Source organism: Athene noctua, chromosome 23 (assembly GCF_965140245.1).
Source record: "Athene noctua chromosome 23, bAthNoc1.hap1.1, whole genome shotgun sequence".
Lineage (NCBI taxonomy): Eukaryota > Metazoa > Chordata > Aves > Strigiformes > Strigidae > Athene > Athene noctua.
In genome coordinates, this window is record NC_134059.1 from 1,819,724 (window position 1) to 1,837,934 (window position 18,211).

General features: G+C 58.3%; 2 protein-coding genes across 5 annotated transcripts in view; both read left to right on the forward strand.

Annotated features, from left to right (window-relative positions):
* Positions 1-7,387, forward strand: part of KIF21B (kinesin family member 21B) — a 42,675-nt gene extending 35,288 nt beyond the window's left edge. For 2 of the 4 annotated variants that reach the window (XR_012635069.1, XR_012635070.1), the window contains 4 exons: positions 344-514; positions 996-1,195; positions 1,631-1,891; positions 2,465-7,387. Coding sequence is in view for 2 of the 4 variants with exons in the window: in XM_074925353.1 (XP_074781454.1) it covers positions 344-514; positions 996-1,195; positions 2,465-2,519 (426 nt within the window). In the remaining 2 variants the exon portion in view is untranslated. The remainder of the gene's footprint in view (positions 1-343; positions 515-995; positions 1,196-1,630; positions 1,892-2,464) is intronic. The other 2 variants (XM_074925353.1, XM_074925354.1) reach the window with 1 other exon arrangement.
* A 4,345-nt stretch (positions 7,388-11,732) lies between these two features.
* Positions 11,733-16,633, forward strand: ELF3 (E74 like ETS transcription factor 3). Its single transcript, XM_074925486.1, has 9 exons — positions 11,733-11,836; positions 12,620-12,788; positions 13,265-13,486; positions 13,741-13,827; positions 13,921-14,040; positions 14,219-14,308; positions 14,952-15,068; positions 15,230-15,425; positions 15,570-16,633. Exons 2-9 carry the CDS (start codon positions 12,626-12,628, stop codon positions 15,688-15,690), a joined length of 1,116 nt encoding a protein of 371 aa, XP_074781587.1. The 5' UTR covers positions 11,733-11,836; positions 12,620-12,625; the 3' UTR covers positions 15,691-16,633.
* Positions 16,634-18,211: the final 1,578 nt, after the last annotated feature.

Below are 18,211 nucleotides of genomic sequence, written 5' to 3' on the forward strand. Positions count from 1 at the left end.
GAGTGAAGAGGGATGGTGAGATAATGAGGGAGGCAGGATCCCACTCTTCTGACAGCTGCAAGCTGTTAGCTTGGCTCATAGAGGTGTGTGAAAGCTCACCATGAGTAAAATGCAGCAGAATGGGGGCTGCATTTGCTGGCCTATGTCCCCTGATGGTGGCAGGACCCCTGGAGAGACCTCAGCCCCAAGAAGGCCTCCATTGGCCAATGCCCACTCCCCTTTCCGCATCACTCTGGGTCCCCGGGGCCTAGAAAACAGAGGGTGATGTCCAAGTTCTCCAAGAGAGGGTGATCAACTGTTTCCAGTGCCATCTGGGGTCTTTCACTCACTGTTTTTCCCCCAGGTGTTTGAGATTGCTGAGGGCACGGTGGGCAACATTGGCCCCACTCACAACTTTGAGCCCCCTCACTATGATGGCATTGAGTGTCTGGCCATCCAGGGAGACGTCCTCTTCAGTGGCTCCAGGGACAACGGCATAAAGAAGTGGGATCTGGAGCAGCAGGAACTTATCCAGGTCTGGAGGGGAGCACAGAGCACAGGTCCTTGGGGTAACATGGAGCAGAAAAGTGTTGCTGTTGGGGGTGTGGGGGGACTTCTGTTCAGGGACTGGTGCCCGTGTTCTGCATTGAGCTAACCAGGAAGGGCACTCCCGTTCCTGGGAGTCTGGCAGTGCCTGTGTGAGGTGGCTCTGTACCCCGTAAGTTTGTGTTGTATGGCACTCGGGATTGCCAGCTCCTCTGGGCACACAATTGCAGTGCTAGGTGTTGCGTTCCTCTCTAAAGACAGGATTGTTGTCTCCTGCCCAGGGGAAAAACCAAGCCACAACTTTTGAATCCATCCCCTTGGCCTTCTAACTTTGCATCACTAGCCCCACAGTCCAGATAAGCCCTGGGGTGACAGTGAGAATCTGAACCCTCCAGGTTGGGTGCCTGAGGCTGCTGGTGGTGCTGCAGATGAGGTTGGTGATCAGCTCTGTTCTGTGTCTATACCTGCAGCAAATCCCTAATGCCCACAAAGACTGGGTCTGTGCCCTGGCTTTCATCCCTGGCCGCCCCATGGTGCTGAGTGCTTGCCGAGGAGGCATGATCAAAGTCTGGAACGTGGACACCTTCACCCCGGTTGGGGAGATCAAAGGGCATGACAGCCCCATCAATGCCATCTGCACCAACTCAAAGCACATCTTCACTGCCTCCAGGTGAGCCCTGGGCTTTCTGCTCCCCAGAGCCCCTGGGAGGTGGGAGACCCCTGGGTTGAACAGTCATCCCTGGGCCTGGGTGGGTTTGTGCTGAGTGGACGGGGAGGGAGGGAAGGGGGGGAATCTCGCAGTGTTCTAGTCCCTCCTCTCCTTCATCTCATCTTGCCCACCTTAGCCTGCCCCGTGACACGGCCTGCCCCTGCAGTGCCGAGAGCTGTTCCCCCGGCTGTCCCCTGCCCACACTCTGGTGACGCCCTGGGTTATCCCCCATGCAGGGACCCCTCTCCCCCGGGGCTGGGCATCCTCTGCTGCTCTTGGGGAGCTCTTTGGCAGCAAGACTCTGATATCCTCTTTTCCACCATGTCCCTTTTCTCCCTTCCTTTTTCTCTGTCTCTCTCTGTCTCTCCTCCTCCCCACCTCCCATCTGTGCCACAGTGACTGCCGGGTAAAGTTATGGAATTACGTGCCTGGGCTCACCCCTTGCCTTCCACGACGCGTCCTTGCCATAAAGGGCCGTGCTACTAGTCTGCCTTGACCCTTCTGCTCTTTCTGACTCTTGCTCATGCACTCTTCTTCTGTCTTTTCTTTCCTTGTCTCTTTCTCTCCATCTCTTTCTCCCTCTGTCTTTCTCTCTGTTGCTTGCTTTTGCTCCTCTCTTTTTCTTTCTTTTTCTCTGGTCTGAGCTGCTTCTTCACGGTATGAAACTATTTTGCGTTTTTCCTCACTTGATAAAACTTTGCTAGAAGTGACTTGCTCCTTTGTCCCAGCCATACCCCCACATTGTTTTGGTTTGCTTTTTTTTTTTTCCTTGCTGAGTGCCCACATCTACTGTGGAAGCCATGGCCTGCCCACACCCTTGCATGGATGGTGGGGCAGGAGTCAGCAGCCACCCCTGAAGCAGCCCATGCTCTGGGGAGACCAAGCTTAGCAGCTCCCTGTGGTATCACTGCTTTGACCTAGTTAGAGCTCATTCAAGGGGTGTAGGAGTCCTGTTGTCAGGGTCAGCCCTGGAGGTCACCATTTCCCTTTGTCCCCAGCTGCTGCTGGTGGGGTGAGCTGGAGGCTGAGCCCCATTGGGCCTGTCTGCTCCCCAGAACAAATTGGGCAACCTCCTGACAAGAGAAAAGGGCCTGGGAGTCTTGTGGGCTGCATGCTGCCATGGGCTGGGGGTGGGGAGTGTTTCTCCTCGCAGTCCCTCTCCACGGTGTGTCTGCAGGGCTCCTGCAGGAACCCCTGGGTCATGCCATGCCTCTCACCTTTGTTTCTCAGCGACTTGACCGTGAAGCTCTGGAGCGGTAGGAGGCTACCCGCAGGGTCAAACTAGGAACTGCAAAAAGACTGGAAGACATGACAGGAGGGTGAAGGTCAGGGTACCTCTCCCTCGCTTTCAAGACCTGGTCATCTACAGGAGCTCAGCCCAGGGATAGGGATTTCTTTGTACCTGACTCAATGGGGTGGACAATGTCCCATCTGGTACTTTGAGCACTGCCAGCTCCTGTGAGGAGGCAGCTCTGTGGAGCACTGACAGCTCCACCTTCCCTCCTGCTGAGGTTTCTTGATGGTTTTCCAGTGACAAGGAAATGTTTCATCTCTCTTCTCACCCACACTGCTGTAACACCTGCCAGGACTTCTGGGGGTCAGAGCTGCTTGGCTCCTTCTGAGACACCCAACTCCCTCCTGCCACCATGGGCTCATGTGGCCTCCACCGAGATGTGCTGCTTCTGTCCCTGTTGGCTTCAGGGCTGGTTCCTGCAGGAGTCTTTCTCCACTCCATGGCCACAAGGACATTTGGTGTCTGCTGCTTCTTTGGAGGCGTTACTTGTGGGACAGCCTCTCTGCTGTGGAGGGTCTGCAGAAGGATTTCCAGGTAATCCCATTGTTTCCCATCCTCTGTCTACCTGTCCCCAGTGGTTGGTGGTGTGCACCTCTGAGCTCCTTTGCCACATCCAAACTCTGGAGGCATGGCAAGCCTGGGAAGATCTCTGTCCAGCTGCAGTTCCCTTGGACATTCTCCAAACCCCAGTGATAAACACAGCTGACCCATGGCTCTCGGGCTCTTCCCTATGTGCCCACCCTGCTCTGCAGTGGGGAAGGGAAGGGCTGCTTAACCCTGCTCTTGACACCTTGGCCCTCAGCAGGGTTTTGTGGTGGGTTCCTGCAGCATGTTAACCCCCTTCAGATGGAGAAATGAAGCAAGAACAGAGGTTACAGGGCAAAGAAGCCAAGGTTGGATTGGTCACCCCCACTCCTGTGGCCCATCTTGTTTTGCCGTCACTGGGAGCTGGAAGCTGTAAATCCTTCCCCCAGGCTCTGCTCTCAGCCCTCTACCTGGGAGGGGGCTAGCTCAGGTTTGGCCGTCAGCCCCTGTGGATCCAGGAGCCGAGAGGGCCCAGCAAGACCTGGAGGATGGACCAGGTTGGGGTCAGCTTTCAGGAGCAGGGTGAGGAAGGGGTTGCACACACTGGTCTCGCACAAGTCCCCTGATTCACCCCGTATTTGAAGGACAATCCTGCAGTGGATGATCTCGCACAGTCCAATCTCCATGAAAGGCTGGGGGCTTCATCCAGGAGTGTTTCCACAAGGATGCAGCTTCTCCAGGCTCCCTCCTCTCCCAATCTCCTATTCAAGGGGCTGGTAAGGCCCTGGTCTCACACTGAACCTTTCCTCCATCTCTCTTGAGGCCTTTGGACCATCCCTGGCTCTGTCCCGCCCTGGGCCAGTCAGGGCTTCTCGTGGGATGGCCGAGGAGACCCTGGGATTGGTGCTCTTGCCTCACACACTCTCACTTCCCTTCTGTCACAGAAGCAGCAGCATTTGAACTCAAATATAAGTATTTCTCCACATGATCCCACCAGCACTGAACTGGAATCTCAATGGCCAGAGGCTCCAGGACCCGTCCCATGAAGCACAGACCAGTTTCCCTTTGCTTTCTCCAACCATAGTGACTCGTGGACCAGCCCCAGATCATTTGCCACCAGCCCTTGTTAAAACCATTCCGAGTGGAGCATGGGAATGCCTCCGCATCCTGAAAGACAGGAGTAACACTATTGCTTTGATGGGGGGGATTGCCTTTCAAGGGGGGAAAAATAACGATCCTACTGGCTTGCCTTGGTGGAGGGCATGATGGCATGTGTGGGTGTGACACTGCCCAGGACAGTGACTGGTCCCTTGTGATCCACCCAGGACCACGGCTGGTGGAGAAGTGGTGCCAGTGCTGGCAGCTCTGGGCTGCGTGTGCCCGGTGGGACTGGAGGGGGCAAACAAAACTGCACAGGGCGCCATGTCCACCAGAGTAACACACAGATGTAGGGGCTGGAGGAGGTGTTGCCCTCCAAGCCTGTCTTGGAGAGGGTTTCTGCTCATTCCTCATCCGGTTTAACCTTTGCTTGGCTGGAGGTGGGGGGGTGTTTGTAGCCAGGTGTACCTTGTGCATCTGTGTCTGCTCCAAGATCTCCAGTGCCTGACCTGAAACCTCTCGCTGCTCCCTGTTGAAGTTGGTGAAGGGACCTGCTCCTGGGGGCTTGGGGTCAGACCTGCCTTGCCTTTTGCCACCAGTTTCTTCCTGTGTGTAGGCTGAAAGTCCTCCTTAATTTCCCAGGGCTGAGTGGTCAATGCTGGGTGATGCTGAACATCCCCCTCAGTGCTACATCCAGCAGCACATTGTGGTGGCTTCAAGGCTTTCACAGCCTGCAGGTGAAGGGAGCAGCAAGTGTGCAGAGAGGGGGGTTTTTGAAGAAAGGGGTGACTGTGATCCCTCTGTGTCTGTGTGTATGTCTTAGTATCTGTGTGGGTTGGTATTTCCCATACTGAAGAGTGTTTCTTGTGTTGATCTGGTTTAGCTACCTCACGGTGCAAGCTGGGTGCTGTCATCACTGGGTTTTGTTTTGGGGAGTTTATGTTTTTAGTTTTTTCTTAATTATTGTTATAGTTTTGACACTTGAATTCATCCTGGGGACACGTGGCCTCACCCCCACCTCACTGCATGTCTGAGCCGCCCCTTGTGTCCCCCTCCCCGCCTCCTTGTGGGTAGTGCAGCAGGACCAGCATCCTGCTCTCCCCTGTGCTCCCAGCTCTCACCTTTGCAGTGGTGAGTCACATCCCCCACTGAGTCACAACACTGGTATTTTGCTCCCATTGCTGGTGGGATGCTTGGACTGAGGCTCGGTGTTGTTGCCATTAGCTATTGGGTTGATTTGCAGCCTGGCATTGGTCCCTCTTGTCCCTTTGAAGGATAGAAAGGGACCTCTGAAAGGCTCAGCTCAGCTTGTATTCCTGCTTCTGCTCTCACAGATACTCTCTGTGGATGCAATGAAGCCCTTCTTGTCTGGGTAATGTCCATGCAAAGCACATCACTGGAATGGGCTGGTCCTAGGCCCCATTTTCCAGAGCCTGCTGTAATTCGGTGGCAGCCTGAAGCAGCAGGGAACTGGTGCTGTAAAAGCCTCTGTCCAGGGTGGGGGCAGTCTGTGAGAGAAGCTGTTTCTCATGTGATGTTTGATTTTTCACCCCCAAAATGTCGTTGAATCTAAGCCCTGTCCTAGGCACTGAACATAAACCAGGGTAACGCTAGAGCCCCCAGATTACCCCCTGCTCGGGGCTGGGGAGGTGACACAGGGCCGTACCCTGCTCCCCTGGCACAGCTCTGAGCGATGCTGTCAGTTTGGAGGGGCAGGTTCCCCCAAACATTAAAGCACAAGGTCCCAACGTGTGGGTGGTCTGGCAAGGGTGGTCCCTTGGACTCTGGTCCTTCAGAGCTCAGACTGGGGCTGTGGGCTTGGACAGCTAAGGTGGAGGTGGGGCTGGGGATGATGGTGAGGGCTGTTTGCCAGAGGAAGCAGGTGAACTGTTTCATCCTTTCGCACTGTGCTGGGCTGCTCCCTTGGGACTCAGGACTTGCACTGCTGCACAGTTTAAGTCCCTTCTTATGGTCTCTGAGCCCCCTTTGCCAGCCCCTCCATTGCAGGGGCAGTTTGGAGCTGCCTTCACACCATGCACCTCATTTTCCTTCACCCTTGGGTGCCTTGGTTTGTCCTAAGGGTGCGACGGTACCTGCAGTCCAGGGAGGTCCTTCCCTTCCTCAAATCGCTGGGTGATACTTTTGTCCCTGGGGCCTGACTCTTGCTCCATGGGTCTCCTCCCTCCAGCACACAGGGGCCAGCTCCAGCCTTTGCTGAGGGCATAGTGCTGGCGCACAGCTGAGCTTTGCACACAAGGTGTGGAGATGACTCAGGAGCCCAAAAGCACTGGGCCCTCAAACCACTGTGAGCCCCCAGAGAGCTGGGCACAGCCCCTGCCCTGGCAGCCCCAGCTCTCACGGCACAAAGGGGCGGGCTGGTGGTCCCTCTCAGCCTGGCCAGCTGCAAGGAGCCACAGCACCAGGGGCCTGTCTCCACCAGGGACGTTGTTCCTCTCCAGCACCTTCAAGTTCAGCTGCTGTGGGGTCTGGGATGCTGCCTCCTACCGTGGTGCTGCAGAACCAGTGCCTGCTCCCCTGGGCGCTTGCCCAGAGTCCCTGTCTGAGTCCTTCCCCTGTCCCATGTGGATGGGGGGATCCAGGTACAAACCCTGCAGAGCACAGGGCTCCCACTTGCTTTTCACAAGCTCACTGGAGCTTTACCACAAGCTGCACACCCTCCGGAGCCCCCTTCACCCTCCTGAGGAGGGAAGGGGGGCCCTGGCCCCTCCACATGCTGCATGGTGCTCCAGCTGTACCGGAGGGAGCCCAGCACAGCCCTGACCCCCCAGGCCCTGTTCTGGCTGCCTGGACCCCATACCCAGAAAAGCACAGGCCTGCACCTTCCTCCTGCCCCCAGGGGCTTGTCCCCTTGTCCATACCATCTCTGCCCTGGTACCTGCCAGCTCTTCTGCATCCCCCACGTCTTTGAACCACCCAGCACCCTCCAGTCCAGCCCTGTGGCAGGGCTTGGGCAGCTGCAGCGTCACATCACCTGCTCCGTCACCCCTTTCCGCTGCACAAGTATTGCAAATAGCAGGTGCCTTTTCTTGCTTGGAGCTGTTTTCTAGAGGCCAGCTCTTGTGAAGGCTTTTTTTTTTCTCTGCTGGGTTGTGCAGCCCAGCCCCACGGTCTGGGTTTGTCAGAGGACAAGGCGTGTACGTATACTTTATACCTCGATGTGTTCCTGTAAATAGTGTAAGTTATTTTGGTCTCATGATGTACATGTTTTTTCAATGGCTGTGTTTGTTCTTTGCCTTTTTGTCTTCACAAATAAAATGTACTGAGATGAAGTGACTGCGTAGCGATGGGTTTGGAGAGGGGAAGAGCACAGCTGGGAACTGCCCATCCCATCCTGGTGGGAGTGGGGCTGGGGCTGGGGGAAAGGTTAGGTGAGCTGCTGCTGCAGCCCAGGAGATGTTAGAAGGTGACCTGCATCCTTCCTTTCTTTTTCTTCTTTTTTACATTCAGTTTGGAAAACACCCTCAGGATCACCGAGTCCAACCCTCAGCCTGACTCTTCAAAGTTCTCCCCTACCCCACATCCCCCCTCAGCTCATCCAAACGTCCCATAAACCCCCCCCAGGGATGGGGACTCCCCCCTCCCCGGGCAGCCTGTGCTGACCACTCTTGCTGGGAAACATTTTTCCCTCATGCCCACTCTGACCCTCCCCTGTGGCAGTTTCCAGCCGTTCCCTCTTGTCCTGTCCCTGATCCCCTGGGAGCAGAGCCCAGCCCCAGCCTCTCTGCAATGTCCTGTCAGGAGCTGCAGAGAGGGATGAGGGCTCCCCTCAGCCTCCTCCTCCTCACACTGAACACTCCCAGCTCCTTCACTGGCTCCTCACAGGATTTATTCTCCAGGCCCTTCCCCAGCCTCGTTGCCCTCCTCTGCCCTCGCTCCAGCCCCTCCAGATCTCTCTCGTGTTGAGGTGCCCAAACTGGACACAGTCCTCACAGGCCCTGAGTCCGCAGGGGGGAACTTAAGGGGCTGAGGTGGAGGAAGCACAGGCCCAGCCCGGCTGGCTCGGCCCCTCCATCCTGCCGAGGAGGAGGAGGGGAGGAAGGGTCCAGCCAGGTAGTTTCAAGCCAGTGGCAGCCCCCCCCCGCAGAGCTCAGAGCGTGTTCCTCCCCCACCGAGGCGCCCCCAGGTCCCCGCGCCGGCAGCGCCCTGGGGCTGCGGGCGGTGCTGCGGGGCAGGGGCTCGGGGGTGCCCACAGCCCTGCCCGGGGCCGGGCGGCGGCCCTGGGGACAGCCGGCAGGTGGCAGCGGCGGCCGCGGCACGGCGGCGCCCGGGGCTCGGCGGAGCTGCTGGGGCTGGGGGGCAGCAGGGACCCCCCGCGCTGGGCAGGGGGGGGCCGGTGCCAGCGTGTGGTGCTCGCTGCGCACCCAGAGGTGACCCGTGTAGTGACCGGCTGTGCCCCCCTCGCCCCAGCCCCAGGTGCTGCGGGGCGCGGACAGGGGCAGCAAGCTGTACCCCCAGCGCCGCAGGGCAGGGCCTCAGCCCCAGCAACCTCCTTTCTCTTTCCCATCCAGCCAGCACTGGTTAAACTGGTTGGACAGAGCAGCTGAGCAGGGAGCTGCCAGCCGGGGGCCGTGTCCACACTGACCACCCCGGATGCGGTTCCTCCTGGCACACACCCCGCTCCACACGTGGGGCACCCCACACCCTGCTGCCACTGCAGGGCGAGAGCTGGGGGCCCCCAGCCCTGGGCTCAAAACACCCCTTGGGGTGCTCATCCCAAGCCCAGGGCCACCCCGGCCCTAACGGTGTCTGTGAAGGGCTGGCGGCACCCAGAGCCACACCAGTCCCCAGCACCGTCCTGTGACACCCTCAGGCTGTGTCATGGCTTATCTTGGTGTGAATCCCCATACCCACAGCTGCACCACAGTGCTGCAAGGGCAAACAGGATCTGTGGGGCAACAAGTGTGGTGTTATCATGGGCCGAATTACATGGGCAGGTAACAGCAGTAGCATCCTCCTCCCATCTGATGTCCCAGCCACTCACTGCACCACAGGTACTTTTTCTTGCTGACCCTTGTGTCATCAACTCGCTTCAAACTCACAACCACCTCTTTCTCACTGCGGCAAGACACCAAGCCTAGGGTGGCAGCACCCTGTGCCATGCTCCCCACATGCCTGAAGGTGCCCTGGCAGCTTGGACCAGCAGCAAGAGGTCAGCAGGGGCACATCCCTGGGAGCCATCAGCTCTGGCAAGGAGATTGTGGCAGCCCTCTGCCAGCCATCCTCAGGCTCAAAGAGGAGTTGCCCTGAGTCCATCAGTGCTGCAGCTTCTCCTCAGCAGTGGAGTGTCCCACGGGCACTGTCCCTCAGCTTGATGCTGCCCTGCGGCTCTGGGGAGGGCATGGGGACACCCCGAGAGAACCTTATGCTCTCCAAGTCCCTGTCCCAGGTGGATGCTCCCCGCACTGTGATCTTCTAGCCATGGCCTTTTATAGGGCCTGGGTTGTGGCACATCAGTTGAGTAGATGGGCAGGGAAAGCCATTTCTCCTGGTCAGTAAAGCAGAGGGTGCCTGCAGGGTGTTGGGAAGGATTGCTCAGGCTCCACTGACTTCCTGGCTCCCAAACACAAGCAGTCTGGGCCCCAGGAGGACTCAAGAGGGTTCCGAGTATGTCAGGCACACATCGGGGATATCACCCACTGAGGGCACTTCTCCCATCAGTGCCATAGCCCAGGTGTGTGGACTGACCGTGGCACTTCCCTGGGGTCTGCTGTGGGCCTGCAAAGAAGGGACACCTGGGACAGGGGATGCTCGGTGTGGTCCATGCCAGAGAGCCCCATCAGATCCCCCAGGGTGGGGAGAGCTGTGAGTGGGCTGAGCAGGCTTTGGGCAGGAGACTCCTTAGCCTGTGGTCCAGGGCATGGTACAGAGCTGCCATGTCCCACCCTGCTCCAGAGATACCTGCATTTCAGCAGCGGGTGGAAAATGCTTCCCCAGGGGCAGGTTTCTAACCACAAGCACTGGAAGCCCAGTCAGGTGGCCAAGTCCCCAGGCACAGTGGAGCCTTGGGCTCAGTTCTGGCTGAATGCAGGCTTAAGGCTCTATGTCTGCCCAGCACCCATGTTTCCCCTTCATGGTCTTGGCTTGCCCTGTGGGAGCCATGGCAGGGGCTGCTCCTGGGTGTGGGGACGTCCCTATGCTCTGTGGGATGCTGAGCCCGGGAAACAAAAGGGCCTGGCAGCACCCAGCACTCGTGACTGTGCCGTGGAGGAATGAAGCTGGGGCAGGTGATCAGCTAGCGTGACCTGGTGCCTCCTGGCTGGCACGCTGGCCCTGCCTGCCCTGGGGCCACAGCACGGCATGGCAGGCAGGGTGACATGACAAGGGGGATGGGGCCCACAGCCACCCTGCCCTCGCTGTCCCATGGGCCGAGCTAGAGCATCCATGTTTGCGACAATCTGTCACCACCTTGTCACAGGATGGATTGCTACCAGGCACCAGTTTGAAGTGACAAGGACCTAGCGGTGGCTGTGTGATGCCAGGGTCTGCCCTGCTCACACAGTGCCCTGGGTTTGTGCCAGCTCATCTGTAGCATGGATGTTACCGGCTTGGCAAAGCACCAGCACTAGCCAAATGGGTGCCAAGTTGTTGACTTGGACTGGCCTGGGGCTCCTGTGCCAGCACAGGGTTAAAGCCAGCATGAACATATCCAGACAGGGTCCCAAGTATCCCCTGCCAGAGGGTGAGAGCCACCAGAAAGTAATTCCCCAAATGCATCTCACAACCTTGCCTTGTCCCCTTGGCACGTGTCCCTGGTGAGTGTACATGTCTGCCTGTGCCAGGCGCTTGTGAAATGACAAGGAATGGGCCATCACAGCTCTGCAGCCTGTCCCAGACCTCCCTGAAGGCAAAAATTGACCCATCCTAACAGAGCGAGCAGCAATACTCAGGCATCTGCCTGGTCTTTGGTCCATCCCCACACAGGCCACCCATCCACACCTGAGTGCTGCTCCCAGCATCTGCCTGGCTTGGTCACTGGGTCCTTCCTCCCGCTCTGGGAGAAGCTGGGCCTGTGCCAGACTGGGGAGTAACTGAACCTGTTCTCCAAACGTGGCCGGGGCACCCATGCGAGCAGTGGCTCGGTATGAGGGCTGGGCTGCCCTCCGGAGCGGGGGGATGCCACATGGCGGGGTGGGCACCCAGGGCACCACTCCTGGCCCTTTTGCCGCAAGCAGAGCCCCAGGGAGGGATGCACAGCCCCCAGGGCCCGCTCTGGACCTACTGGGTGTGTTTGCTTGGCAGCGGCAGCCAAGTGAACCTGCTGCTGCGAGCAAACAAACACAAGCCAGGCAAACAGCAGTGAAGAAAACACCCCACGAAGCTGGTGTGGGTGAAACTCTGGGCACCAGCAGGGCAAGGGCTCTGACAATGATTAAACTGGCCAACCCAGATTTCCCGGCAAGGCAGCGCTGGGCTGGGACCGGTGGTTCATATTATGCAAATCACCTGGATCTGGAAGCATGAACGTTTCGGGCTGGAATTCCCCTCGGGCCGCCAGATCGCGTTACCCCGCCCGCTCTATAAAAGAGGAGACGCGCAGGGCTTGCCCATCGGCACCAGCCTCCCCGGGCCCATGAGCAGTGGCTAGCGGCCGGGCAGGGTGCACTTCGTCTCCCCTCGCTGCTCTCTGGATTAGCTGCCCCCCCCCGGGATTGCCATCGCAGAAGGTACCAAAGCTTTTTCGTCCGGGGCCTGTTGATATCCGCCAGCCCAGGACGGCTGCTTTGCTCCCCTCCCCGTGCATCTTCGCTCTCACCAGGGGATGCGCTTGGTCGTCCCTCACTGCGCGCCTGTTCCCGCACCGCAGCTGCGAGCCCTTTCAGGGGCCCAGTGAGACAGCAGTCTGGAGAGCCTCCCTCGCTCCAGCCCCCAGGTTTTGTCAAGCGAACAGCAAGATTTGGCTCTTCCACGAGGGCCAGGAAGGGGCTTGGTCACCTCCTGGCTGCAGAGTTACGGGGATGTGCTTCTTGCGACAGGTTGAGAGGACTGGAGCTGCCAGCGCCACGATCTCTGCAGCGGGCGTGGGGCAGCGGCTGTGCCAGTCCCAGCACTGCTGTGCCGTGGGGCTGGGGGAGTGCTCGGCGGCTGGGTGCCCTGCCACACCATTCTCTGCCAGCCACCCGCTTGCTGTCCCTTTGTGTTGGCTGGTGAGGCCAGGCTGCTGGGGACTGGGGCTACTCTGCAATCACCTTGACTGACGCTGTGTCCCCGGTTTGCTCCAGCTCAGCCTCCCTCGCTCCCGGCCCCCGGGGCGGTGGTGAGTCAAGCCCCAGCCCCGGCCGGCGGGTGCTGGGTGGGTGTTTCTACAGAAGTGACCTGAGAGGTGACGATGGGTGGAGGGAGGGAGAGCCTGGCCTCACCCAGCCCAGCCCCAGGGATGCTGCAGGTGCTGCGGGCTCAGGTCCCCGCCACCTCCTTGGGCCTGGGCTCACTGTCGTCTCTTGGCACAGAGCTTGATGGCGGGATCTTGTGAGATCAGCAACATCTTCTCTAACTACATCAGCGCCATGTACCAGCCGGATGAGGCGCAGCCGACCCTGGACGTGCTGGGACACCTTGAGGATGACAGTACCCTGGGGCTGAGCCTCCCCGCCAGCCAGCCCCCGGCACAGAGCACAGGTAGGGTTGGGGGAGAGGTGGTCACTGTGCAGGGGAGGCAGCATGCAGGGCAGCAGCAAGGCAGTGCCACTGGCTTGGATGAGCACTGTAAGGTCCAGGTGCCACTGGGGAAGGTCAACAGCTTGCACCATGCCCCAGCTTCCCCACGGGTGTGTTGGCTAAAAGGCTGCGGGAAGAGACCCTGGGTGGCACAAGGTGCAGCTTCTTGGAGCTCATCAGATGCATATGGGGGATGAGGGATTCCTTTCCCTCCTCCCCAGGGCTCGCCAGGATTTGGAAGCACAGTCCTTGTGCCAGGGGTCTCCCTCTGCCAGTGGGACCATCATGGGATGGCCCTGGGGAAGGCATGGGGGAGCACACCAGCAGAGCAGGGTGGATGCCAGCGCAGAGGGGACAAACTGCACCGAAACCAGCGGATGGCACACAGCGCTGGCACAGCCACCCTGCCCCTCAGCCCCGCTCTCTGTCTCTTGCAGACAAGCCGGAGTGGTTCAGTGAGCTCCCGTACTTCTGGACCAAGGTGCAGGTGCTGGAATGGATCAGCTACCACGTGGAGAAGAATAAGTATGATGCCAGCTCCATTGACTTCTCCTGCTGCAACATGGATGGGCACGCGCTCTGCCACTGCACCCGGGACCAGATGCGCCTCATCTTTGGGCCCCTGGGGGATGAGCTCTATGACCGCCTGCATGAGATCAGTGAGTGTCCCAATGTCCCCTTCAGCTCCAGGCCTGGCAACTTGAAGCTTGAGCTGGGAATCCCCCAGCCCAGGACCCCATGCGTCCAGGGCACTGCGGAGGCTGCCCGGGGGAGGCTGCACTGGGGAGACTCTGCAGAGGGATGTGAGGGCACAGACCAGAGTCCAGGGCAGGGCTGGGCTCAGCTCCCAGTATGCACCATTCCCCTTCATACTGAATACGCATCGCTAATCCCAGTCCCCCCACCCCTGCAGCCTCTGATGAGCTGAACTGGATCATTGACTTGCTGGAAAAAGAGGATGCGACTTCCCAAGAGACCTTCCTGGACTCCAACCACCTGGGTATGAGACGGTCTCCAGCCAAGCCTTTTCCCCAGGGACCACGTGCCGGGGCAGGCAGGGTTGAACCCTTCTTCACTTCTCTGCCCCTTCTAGAGCTGGGAAATCCCTGTGCCAAGGAATTCCTTGAGGACATGAAGCCCACAAACCCTTTCCTATCCACAGACTTCACCTGCTTGCCTGGTGCCATGTCCCCAGGCAGCTCTGATGTCTCAGGTCAGTGTTTTGCCCTGCAACAAGCTCCCTTTGCTTGCGCTGATCTGGGAGATCAGCGGGGAACTGCCCCACTGTTATGGGCAGGTTTGCAGGGGCCTGGGGCAGGGGGGTGGGGGGGAACCCAGGGGAAGCATCTCAAGATACCAGCAGGTCTGAGCCCTGTCCCTTTGCTTCCTAGGGCCTGTGATGTCCCACAGCCCCAACTCCCAGGACTCCGGTGGAAGTGACCTCGACCTCGATCCCACAGAAGCAAAGCTCTTCCCTGATGGTGAGTTGTTTGCTTCCCACTGGGAGCTGGGAAAGGAGGGCTTGCTCCTGGGCGCTTCCAGCAACTGCAGAGAACATCCTGTCTGGCAGTGATTTAGGGACAACACCTAACATCCATCCCAACACTGGGAAGGAGGTGTGGGGGGGTTGATTTTCTGTGGACCATGGGTCTGTTTCTCTCTGTTGAGCATGGTAATGGTGCAGGCGCTGGGGCAGAGCTGGGGTACCAGGGCAGCAGGGAGCTCGGTGGGAAGGGGTAGGTGGTAGGGTGAAGGCTGCAGCCAGAGATCCTGGGCACTGAAAGCTGTTTCAGTATTGATACCAGCTGGTGATGATACTGGGGATGTTGGGGATGCAAGGAAGCAGCAAGGTTTGAGGAATGAACAGCATGCTGCTGCCCTAAGCATGGTGGCACAGATGAGGGTGGGACGAGGCTGGAGGGAATGGGGAGACCTTGATCACAGGGAGATTATTCCCTGGTACCCGGGCCTGAAAAGAGGGTGCAGTCCCTGACCTCTCCCCATGCCCCAACCAGCTCTCCCCTGTGCTGCTCCTGAAGTCAACATCTCTGTGCCCAGTGAGGGGCGAGCTGCAACCCCGCAGGCTCGGCACAGTGTAACATGTCCCCTTGTCTGTGTGCACAGATGGCTTTGCAGGGAGCAAGAAAGGAGATAGCAAACATGGCAAGCGGAAACGGGGACGGCCCAGAAAACTCAGCAAGGAGAGCAGAGACTGCCTGGAGAGCCGGAAGAGCAAGCACTGTACGTGGACCCTCCAGCCCAGGAGCTTGGCTCCATGGCGGGGAAATGGGAGGAAGGGCCATGTCCACTGGCCATGCCCCTTGGCAGGGGTGTTTAGGGATTTCCAAAGTGCAGGAACCCTCAGCATCTTCCCTGCTATACAGCTTTCTTTCCTCTTCCAGCCCCAAGAGGTACCCACCTGTGGGAGTTCATCCGAGACATCCTGATCCACCCTGAGCTGAACGAGGGGCTGATGAAGTGGGAGGACCGGCGGGAGGGCGTCTTCAAGTTCCTGCGCTCAGAGGCGGTTGCTCAGCTCTGGGGCCAGAAGAAGAAAAACAGCAGCATGACCTATGAGAAGCTGAGCCGAGCCATGCGGTAAGTGCCCTCCCCTGTCCCTGAAGGGGACCTGTCCCCCAGGGCTGGGTCAGACCCACCAGGGCTCACTTTCGATCGCCCACAGCAGCTCCCCAGCATGTGGGGCTGCATCCAGAGCCCTGATTCCACCTCCGTCTCCTCCAGATATTATTACAAACGAGAAATCCTGGAGAGAGTCGATGGGCGACGGCTGGTGTACAAGTTTGGGAAGAACTCCAGCGGCTGGAAGGAGGAGGAGGTGCTTAACCGGAACAAGGAGCTGTAGGAGACCTGGATGAGCCAGGGACTGACCAGCCCCTTGGGGCCAGCCCCAAGCTGGGCTCCTTGGCAAGAAACTTTGCCTTCAGCTGTATCTGGAAGCTGCTGCCCTGTGCAGCGTGTGAAATGCCGACCCTTGCATGGGCACACTCGTGTGTGATGGTGACTGCCGTCACTGAGCTGTTTAAAGCTAATATTTTGGCTCCAGTAGGTTATTGTAAACCGTTATTTCCCTCGCTGGATTTGTACCTCCGACTGGAGTCACAGTGACTTTGGCTGTTTCAAAGCCTGGACAAACACAAAGGGGAAGAGAAGTTCCACTGGCAGCTGGCATGCAGGGAGAGCCCAGCAGGTCTCCTGCTGTCACCCACCTACTGCCCGGGCAGAGGGGCAGCACCACCGTCTCACCTGTGATCGGACGGACCTTGTCCCAGATATGGGGTCCTCCCCTGTCACTGCTTGCACCGTGCTGAAGGTGCCCACCGTCCTGTTTGCTCTGCGTGCAATGGGTGAGGGCCCCCCCGCCATGCAGCAGCTTCTCAGTTTGGCACCTGCTGAGAGAAGATGGGAACATTGTGGAGCTTCACCTGGCCCTGGAGAGCCCTCAGGGGGGAGGGGACTGGGGACAGCAGGACCGCTCTGCATTTCCAGCCCAGCTGCCTGTATCTGGAAACAGGCTTTTTCCCCAAAAGTAGCTTCTAATTTATGTAAGACCAAAAAAAACCACAGAATGAATGTACAGATATATTTTTTCATTTGTAAGATGTTCCCGTGTGAGAATGTACATTGTAGGGCACGCACGTGTCTTGTAGCAGGTGGTGATGCTCAGCTGGACTGAAGCAGTGTCACAGGGGCACAGACTGGCTCTGTGTCAGCCACAGGAGGGGGATGCCAGCCCAGCCACGCACCCAGCAGGTGCATGTGGTTTCCTCCTTTTCAAATGGGAACAGAAGCGGAATAAATTGTTGTTTGTTTGGGTTTTTTGTACCTCCTGTCATTTTGCTTGTTCTTCTTAAAGACATAGTGGGGATCAGACTCATGTTACCTGGGATGTCCCATTGCAGGAACCCCATCTGCCACCACCCCTCCTGCCTGCTGTGTCCTGGACTTACCTGGTCATCCTGGCACGGGGTCACAGGATCTTCCTTTGGATGAGGTGGGCTGCTTGTCCCTGGGCTGGTGGGAGTGAGATCTGGAGGCCTTGTCTCAAAGCCAGCCATGCAGGGGCCTCTTACACCCACTCCCAAACCCTGGTCCTCCTGAGGACCCTCCAGAATTACAGCCATGGCACTCATCTTTGCAGGAGGGTTTTCCTGGAGCACCAGCTCCAAGCCAGAAGCAAATTCCTGGTCCCAGAGCCCAGTCTGTTGTGGTCTGGTGGGGGTGGGTCTCTCAGATCCTTCCACATTAAGGTCCCCAGACTGGCTCGGGGTCACAGGCTGTGGGAGGACCTCCAGCCCCTCTCTGTCCAGTGCTTTCTTCTGAGGCGTGAAAGGACATAAAGAAGCAGCACAGTCACTACAATATGTTTAAGGCTTTCTCATCTTCCAGTCTGGCTATTTGGGAGCCTCTCCTAGGACCTGAATGCCTCTCAAGGACCACACCTTCGGCAGGGGGGACTGCTGAGGCCTGACAGTGTGGACAGCCCAAACACACGGTCTGCCCCTTCTTGCCAACAGCTGCACCAGCCTTCCCCAGATAGCACAGCCATGAGGAGGCAGAGAGGGTGCCCCAGGGGTGCTGGGAGGATATCTCTGACCCACAGGATGTCTGTGGGGCTGCAGGAGGGAATTAATGGGATTGGAGGGAAGAAGGTGCTCAGGTATGTTCCTACCATGAGCTTGACAAGCAGTGGTCCATGCATCGCTCCCGGCTGGCATGCATCGCCTGCATTTCGTCATGAGTCTTTCTCAATGCTGCTGAGCACCAGAGGGTCTTGTTGCCACCCCAGCCTCTTGCTGGTGTACAGGACCCTGCTGAATGTGGGCATGCAGAGGGAGAACTGCTCAGCTCCTATTCACCCTCTGAGCTGGGAGTTTGACCAGGTCTGGAATTCCCAGGCAAAAGCAATGCCATATCCTTCTGGAGTGACTAAGGAGGGGAGCCAGCCCACCAGTGGTGGGGGTGAGGGGAGTTTTTGGAATGCCCCTAGGCAGTAAGGGTGCCTTGCAAAGCCTGAGATTATTTTTTGGCAGAAGGACCCAGGTATTGTTCCCTGACTGCCCTTCATTAGTGCCAGAGACATGGTACAGTTAAAAATCATCCATCTCACACTTGCAAGAGTGACCTGATGCAAAAGAAAGAAATATAAGTCCTTCAAAGCAAGGTCTCACATGGACCATCTGTGCTGTCTCCCCTGAGCTGTCCTGGCTGTAGCAGCTGGAACTACACCCTGTCTGCCTGGCCCCAACTTGAGGGTGAGGATGGTGGCTTAGAGCATCCCCACTGCCGAGCCACTGTGCTGCTGGGGGAAGCCCAGGCCGCTGCTTCACCAGGATGTGGATAACAAGAGATGGTTCCAAGGGCTG